Here is an 8484-nt window from a genome sequence, read left to right as displayed (position 1 = left end):
GCCAGAGGTGACGTGTTCCATTCCCGGAACTCGGCAGTGCCAGATGTCGATTTGCACAAAAAAATTCACTGGGGAAGACCAGAAGTTAAAAAGTCGTTGCAGTAAAATGCACGAGTTGGACTACACGCCCTGTAAATGACGGCGATTCAATCTGAACGGTTTGATCTTGACAAATAATTTCCACACCAACGCGCTGGCACTCTCGCTCCTTCGGCATCGACGTACGACAGGCAGCACAAAGAGCTTTCGTTCCCCCTCCCTCTCACACACACACAGCGCATGGGCGGCGTCGCCCTGAATGCCGGGAATTGTAGTCCAACCACCTCCGCTCCTGAATGGAATACCGAGGCGGAAGAGACTACAGCTCCCATAGTGCTTGGGGGAGAGGGGCGGGGCTGGCGTATGCACGCATTGCTCGGCTGTCAGCTCTGGGTGTGTGTCTGTTTCTTGACTTGGAATCTGCGAACGTTCGAATCGAACGCCGGTTGGAATTTGGAATCTCCCAAGGTTCGAATCGAACGCCAGTTGAAAGTTGCAATCTCTGAACATTCGAATGTGAAGGTGGTGCTGGCGGCCGCTGGAGATGCTGCTCTTGGGCGGAGCTGCCTGTTAACTGGGACTGCGAGCAGCTCCGACCGCTGCCTTTTCGCGGCTCGCCCCGGAACGGTAATAATCAAAAAGTCGAGACTTTTCTTTTCGCTTTTTCCCCCCCCCCTTTTGCAATCGTTTTCTTTTCTTTCTGCGTTCGCTATGCTGCTGACCCCCTGCCTGAGGAGAGTTCTGCCATCGTCCCGCACTCTGGTGTCCAGCCTCGGTTCCGGGAGTAAAAGTGAAAGGGGCAGGTTCTTCTTCCCTCCTGTTCCGCTCCTCTCTGGCCGGGGCACCGCCGAGCCGGCTCCCTATCGGCGTTGGTACGGCACCCATTCGGCCAAGGAGCCGATGGAGCCACTGAAGACGGCGCAGGGAGCCCGGGACTTCGTCTACACTCTGCACCCTAAGGAGAGGAAGAGCCTGCTGCAGGAGCTCCAGAGGTTCGAGTCCATGGCCGTGGCACAAGGTAAGAGAACAAGGGTGTGGGAGGGGAAGGGGGTGTTGAGCGGAAATACCCGAGCGATGGATTGGAAGTGGAGATTCACTGAACGCCCAGACTGGAGAGGGGAACACAGATTAGGAAAAAGTGGCTGTATATCGGCAGGAGAGGGCGAACTTGTGCCCGGACAGTGTGTTGTGCCCGGACAGTGTGTGCTGGAGAGGGAAGAAGGCAGCACGCACACGTGGCTAGGCTGAAGAAGGAGCAATCGACACCGGAGATGTAGAGACACGCCGGTTGAAGAGGGGTAAGTGAACACCCAGCCACACGGCCCGGAGAGACTTGGTCGTCACTCCGACAGGGGGAAGAGAAGGTGAAGTAGGAGTTACTGAGTATACTACGAGTGCTCTTTGTGACAAATGAATTAAAAACAGCCAGCAATCAGAACAGGCTGCTGAAGGTTAAATCTGTGTCTTTGTCCTTGTAAAGCTATTCTTTAGACTGTGTCTCCATCTCTTTCACCGTGCGCATATTTGAATTAAATATATTTGTACTTCTGAAGTGAGGGTTAAACAGACTCGGAATAGGATCAGAGTTGGCGATTGCGACTTGCCGTCGAGACTTTAAATAGTAGTGATGAGTGATTGCACGGGTTATTGGTTATTCATTGATAAGTTGGGTATATTAGGACCGCTTTACCATTATTAGCACTTGGAAATTGCATACGCTGCTTGTTTGTGTATCTACCGTTGGCACTTAGTATTTAGACGAACTGATTTAGAGAAGCCGAGGATTTCCTTTTGGCTTTTCATCGAGAAACCATAGTCTTTGTTTATAGACTGGGGATGACAGCTCATGTTTGTCTCGCTCACCAGTGGGGTGTTGAAATTGATTGGCCCTTTCCAAGCCCGCTGAACTAGCCAGCTGGATTCCCCATCTATTTACTTCCTAGCCTCTTCCCCGCCTCTGGAGACTATTTCCTTCTCAGTTTAGACTGTCATAATTAGCATTTTAGCGCATTGTTAACTGTGTCCGCATCGATGCCTCCTGATTATATGTTCAACACCAGCTACAGATTTAAATACAAAGAAGATAGCTACTTTTGCTTTTGATTAAGATTACAGAACTAGGTAATATTTATTAGAGCCATTGAGAAGAGAAACATGCTAAGGAAAATCCTCGCCATCGTGATAGACTCTTCCTGTTTGAAAATCAAATTAAGTAATCTTTACCTGGAAGAATATAATTATGGGTGCGGAGAACAGTGCAACATTGTCCAATGCGCTTCTAAACCCCACAGATACATCGCATGTACCAGAGTTAACAGCAGCCTCTCTCATGTTCAGTCTTAAACTGAACTAAAATCGGCGAAACTGCTACATGAAACATATACAAAGTTAATGAATATGTACGAGAAAAAGTAGCTGGTGAATTAGGTCTGAATAATGGGACTTGAGTCACCGCGCCGTGATTTAGTTGCTGGAGTGCAGTCATGTTATACTAAAGCCAGGGCTGCTCACATGGCAGGAGTGCCACCAACTCGCCTGTGGTAGATGGTATTGTCAGAGGAGCTACCGGCTCTTCTTGTCTGGGTAGAGGGCGGAATCTATGGCGGTGGAGCTCTCCCAGCAACCCCAGCGCTGGCGAATGCCTCTTATGAAAACTACAGCCGATGGTTTTAACAGAGAACTTCCAGCGGTGTGCCGCATCTTGGGCTAGTTTTGCCTTCACTTTGTTTTGTTTCTCGCTCTCCAGCGGCAGAAAGCACCGGCGCACATTTGTCCTCTAATATCGTCAGCGGTAATTTATAGACGATATATTGTCACACGGTCGGTTCTGTCTTGCAGTGATGGAAGGGCAGGAGTCACCTTTTTTCACTGTCGCTCTGAATTTGGGGGAAAACTGGCCTCCCATGGCTCTGAAATTGATGCATGGAACACTGCTCACTGCCATTGCGGGTTTAATACCAAGACAGCCTGTGAATGGCGGTGGAACTGACAACTAGTTTGTTTCAACTTTTGAAAGTTCATCTTGTTTTGGGCCGGGCACTGTGCCAGCTGCGTGTAGAGTCAGTGCCCAATTTAAATGACATGACGGTGCCTCTTCCAGGTGATTGGATACTGTGCGCGATTGGCTGAAAGCGTGCTTTATAATTGCCAGGAGCTGTGACCCAGCATTTGATAGAGACTGCAAAATATTGAAGATGTTCCAATTTTTGAAAGGGTTTGCATGCAGTTCCGGACCAAAACAAATACACTTCATCAAATCCTGGTGCGAATCAGCCGCTCTTCAGTAAATGGGATTCTGCCTCCCTGTCTGAATGTTTCCAATCTAGATCTGAAATTTGACCATAGAATAAAACCAGAACCTGAAGTTGTTCCATCAATAATTTGTGTGAGCGACCTTTATAATTCATTTGGGACTGTGGTGTGAATTGTTTTGAAGGCGGTGGAGAGGTAGAACTGTGTCGTTAGCCGACATGTTAAACCTGATCCCATGCCTTCAGATGATATCGTCAAGGGACAATGTGTAAAGGAGGGGGCCGAGGATAGATCATTGGGAGATTCCAGGTATAATAGTGCGGAGGGTAGGAAGAGAAGTCATTGTATATCTGCGCTGAGATGGGGAGTAAACTGAAGTTTAGGCTGCTTAATGTCACTGGAACCTCAAGTTTCAATTGTTGCCCTGTGCACCATAATATATTTGTCTCTAATTTATACTAGACAACTTTCATAACCAGGTTGACCATTGGTACCACAAGATTCTTTTGTCTGCTCTCAGCTCTTCCAGCACTCGCTGTTGTTAGCTTGTCACTTTCTGTACGCAGTCACCATTTCAGCTTTGGCCTTCGATATGATTGTAATCTATATTAATGCAGATCTTTTAAGTGTTCTGTCCTGCCACTTTTGGGTAAGAGTGGTGAGCACTTGGGTGATGAATGGCATAGCTAAAATATTCTATCGCATGACTGGTGTTAGTTTTATTTACTATTACACTAGCACAACATAGGTAGCGGTCGAGTATAAATACTATTCCAGCATTATATTTCTTCTGTTTATCTGTAAATTGAGACCTTTAGGACTAAATGAAATGTGGAGATACTGTTTTCTACCATGAGAGCAATTCTAGTAATGCATAATCAAAAATGGAGTCTGACTGTTGAAAAATGCCTGAAGAGAAAAAACTCACTCGTTTTCTTACCTCTCCTCCCCACACTCGCTGAAGGTGTTAACTCCTTGCATGACTCTATGAAATTGGAAGAGGAGGAGGAGGAGTAGCCATATTGATGATTTTATCCCTCTCTTTATCCAACACTCTCTTTGGGCACTGTCTGATGCTGAACCAGACTGTTTGCAACCGTAGCATCCTATTTGACCCTGAGCTGAGCTTCTGACCCCATATCCTCTCCCGACCCCATATCCTCTCCATCAGCAAGACTGCCTACTTCCACCTCCATAACATTGCCTGTCTGCGCCACTGCCTCAACACGTCTGTTGCTGAAACCCTCATCCATGCCTTTGTTAGCTCCAGACTCGACTATTCCAATACTCTCCTGGTCGGCCTCCCACCTCCCACCCTCCGTAAACTTAAGCTCCTCCAAAACTCTACTGCCATATCCTAACTCACACCAAGTCCCGTTCACCCATCACCTGTGTTCGCTGACCTACATTGGCTCCTGATCTGGCAATGCCTCGATTTTAAAATTCTCAGCCTTGTTTATAAATCCCTCAATGTCCTCGCCCCTCCCTATCTCTGTAATCTCCTCCAGCCCTACAACCCACAGAGATCTCTGCACTTCTCCAATTCTAGCCTCTTGTGCATCCCTGATTTTCTTTGCTGTACTATTGGTGGCTGTGCCTTCAGCTGCCTAGGCCCTAAGCTCTGGAATTCCCTCCCTAAACCTCTCCACCTCTCGACTTCTCTTTCCTCCTTTAAGGCATTCCTTAAAACCTACCTCTTTGACCAAGCTTTTGGTCATCTGCCCTAATTTCTCCTTATATGGCTCGGTGTCAAATTTTTTGTCTTCTAATATTCCTTGGGATGTTTTACTACGTTAATGGTGCTATATAAATACAAGTTGTTGTTGTACATACCCCTAAAGGGCAAGAGCTCTACTTGTGTAATTAAACCATCTTGATCAACAAGAGAAGTGAGGGATAGTATATAGCTAAAAAAAAAGGGACTTGGCCAAATGCAAAGAACAGTGAGATTCCACAGACTGGGAGAGAGATAAAGATCAGCAAAGGAACACAAAGTAATAAGAGCTGCAAAAAGGGAATTCGAGGAAAAAAACTTGCGAGTGATGTCAAGGACAACACTAAAGGATTTTGCAAGCATATTAAGAGAAAGAGGGTGGCTATGAGTAATGTGGGCCCCTTAAAGACAGGTGATACTGTAATTGAATACTATAATAAAATGGCAGTCTTGCTAATACATACTTTTTATCGGTCTTCACAGTAGCGAATGAGGATAGAGAATGAAGATAATGTACCAGAGATATGAGTAAAAGTAAAAATAAATCAAGGGGAGGAATTTAGTAGGTTTAATGTATGTAAAATAAAAAAGTAATGGAGAAAATAATGAGACTAAAGATAGACATGTCACCAGGACAGGAAGGATTCCACCCCAGGTTATTAAAAGAAGTAAGTGAGGAAATTGAAGGTGCTTTAGTCATGATTTTATAAAACTCTTGATTCAGAGATTATCCCCTTGGATTGGAAAATTGCCAATGCTACTCCATTATTTAAGAAGGGTGGGAGAGAGAAATTAGAGGCAACCCATTGACATGGGTAGGCAATTGGTTAGGAGGTAGGAGACAGAGTAGGGATAATGGGTATGTACACCAATGTGACTAATGGTGTCCCCCAGGGATCTGTACTGGGGCCTCAGCTTTTCACTATATTTACAAAAGACTTGGATGGAGGAATAAATGTGGGGAAGTGTGAGGTCATCCACTTTGGACCTAAGAAAGATAGATCAGAGTACTGTATTTTCTAAATGGCGAGAAAATAGGAATTGTGGAGGTCCAAATACAGAAATCACTAAAATCTAGTGGACAGGTACAAAAAATAATTTAAAAAGCTAATGGAATGTTAGCTTTTATCTCAAGGAGGCTGGAATACAAAGGGGTAGAAGTTATGCTGCTGTTGTATAATGCTCTGGTTAGACCCCATTTAGAGTACAGCTATACTGCATTTAGTTCTGGGCAACGCACCTCAGGAAGGATGTATTGCCCTTGGAGGGTGTGCAGTGCAGATTCACCAGAATGACACGGGGGCTAAAAGGGCTAAATTATGAAAGTATGCATAGGAACAGGAGTAGGCCATACAGTGCCTCGAGCCTGTTCTGCCATTCAATTAGATGATGGCTGATCTGTCTCTCAATTCCATCTACAGCATAGACTGGGCTTGTATTCCCTTGAGTCCCTTGAGTACAGAAGATTAAAGGGTGATCTAATTGAGTTGCTTAAGATGATTAAAGGACTTGATAGGGTAGATAGAGAGAAACTATTTCCTCTGGTGGGGGAGTTCAGAACAAGGGGGCATAACCTTAAAATCATCTTCTTAGGCAGTCCCTCGGAACCGAGGATGACTTGCTTCCACATTAAAAATGAGTTCTCAGGTGACTGATGAGTCCAGTGCAGGACCTACAGTCTCTGTCACAGGTGGGGCAGATGGTGGTTGAAGGGGCGGGTGGGTGGGGTGTTTGGGTTGACTTGCGCTGCCTGCGCTTGGCTCCCGGCGAAGAGACTCGTGTTCGGCGCCTTCCCGGATGCTTCTCCTCCATTTTGTGCGGTCTTGGGCCAGGGATTCACAGGTGTCGGTGGGGATGTTGCACCACTTCAAAGAGGCTTTGAGGGTGTCCTTGTAGCTTTTCCTCTGCCCACCTGGGGCTCTCTTGCCGTGCCGGAGCTCCGAGTAGAGTGCTTGTTTTGGAAGTCTCGTATCAGGCATGTGGTCAATGTGACCTGTCCATCAGAGCTGATCGAGCATGGTCAAAGCTTCGATGCTGGGGATGTTGGCCTGAGTGAGAACACCGACATTGGTGCGCCTATCCTGCCAATGGATTTGCAGGATCTTGCGGAGGTACCTCCAGTGCTTTGAGGTGCCTGCTGTACATGGTCCATGTCTCTGAGGCATACAGCAGGGCGGGTATCACTGCTGCTCTGTAGACCATGAGCTTAGTGCCGGGTTTGAGGTCCTGGTCTTCAAACACACTCTTCCTCAGGTGAATGAAGGCTGCACTGGCACACTGAAGGCAGTGTTGGACTTCGTCATCGACGTCTGCCCTTGTTGACAGTAGGCTCCCGAGGTATGGAAAGTGGTCTACGTTGTCCATCCGACAACTGAAGAACAACAAGGCCTCAGGAGCAGATGGAATCCCTGCTGAGGCAGTAAAGCATGGCGGAGAAGCACTACTGGCGCGAATTCATGAACTCATTTCTCTTATCTGGAAGGAGGAGAGCATGCCAGGGGATCACGGACGCCGTTATTGTGACCATCTTCAAGAAAGGTGACGCCGTTATTGTGACCATCTTCAAGAAAGGTGACGCCGTTATTGTGACCATCTTCAAGAAAGGTGACCAGTCCGATTGCGGCAATTACAGAGGAGTTTCCTTGCTGTCTGCCACAGGGAAAGTCATCACAAGAATCCTCCTCAATTGCCTTCTCCCAGTGGCTGAAGAGCTCCTCCCAGAGTCGCAATGCAGATCCCCCCTAAGGGGCACAATGGACATGATCTTCACCACACGTCAATTACAAGAGAAATGCAGGGAACAGCACCAACTGCTGTACATGGCCGCCTTTGATCTCACAAAGGTCTTTGACACTGTCAACCGTAAGGGATTATGGAGTGTCCTCCTCAAATTCGGCTGCCCTCAAGTTTGTCACCATCTTCCGCCTGCTTCACGACGACATGCATGCCGTGATCCTGACCAACGGTTCCACGACAGACCTAATTCATGTATGAACTAGGGTCAAGCAAGGCTGTGTCATCGCACCAATGCTCTTCTCGATCTACCTTGCTACAATTCTCCATCTCGCCCCTCAGTAAGCTCCCTGCTGGAGTGGAGCTAATTTACAGAACAAACGGGAAATTGTTCAACCTCCGTCGCCTCCAGTCCAGATCCAAGGTCGGCCCATCCTCTCGTCGAATTACAGTATGCAGATGACGCTTGCGTCTGCGCTCACTTGGCGGTCAAACTCCAAACCATCGTCAACACCTTCACCGAAGCGTACGAGAGCATGGGCCTTACACTAAACATCCGTAAGACAAAGGTCCTCTACCAACCTGCCCCTGCCACACAGTACTGCCCCCTGATTATCAAACATTAAAATGGAGCTATGCTGTTCAGGGGTGATGTCAGGAAGCACCTCTTCACACAAAGGGTAGTGGAAATCTGAGCACTCCCCAAAATGCTGTTGAGGCTCGGTCAATTGAAAATTTCAAAACTG

The 8484-nt window shown here is 47.1% G+C and overlaps 1 protein-coding gene across 3 annotated transcripts in view; it reads left to right on the top strand.

Moving 5' to 3' along the window:
• Nucleotides 1-290: 290 nt before the first annotated feature.
• tmem65 (transmembrane protein 65) overlaps nucleotides 291-8484 on the top strand; it is a 92011-nt gene continuing 83817 nt past the window's right edge. Inside the window, exon 1 of one of the 3 annotated variants that reach the window (XR_015079085.1) lies at nucleotides 291-1057. Coding sequence is in view for 2 of the 3 variants with exons in the window: in XM_085993524.1 (XP_085849650.1) it covers nucleotides 403-1057 (655 nt within the window). In the remaining variant the exon portion in view is untranslated. The remainder of the gene's footprint in view (nucleotides 1058-8484) is intronic. The other 2 variants (XM_085993524.1, XM_085993525.1) reach the window with 2 other exon arrangements.

This window comes from Somniosus microcephalus, chromosome 7 (assembly GCF_052327205.1).
Source record: "Somniosus microcephalus isolate GS21.2 chromosome 7, FLI_Smic_1.0, whole genome shotgun sequence".
In the NCBI taxonomy this organism is placed as follows: domain Eukaryota; kingdom Metazoa; phylum Chordata; class Chondrichthyes; order Squaliformes; family Somniosidae; genus Somniosus; species Somniosus microcephalus.
The sequence above is the reverse complement of the archived record's forward strand: the minus strand, read 5'-3'. Positions and strand labels throughout refer to the sequence as shown.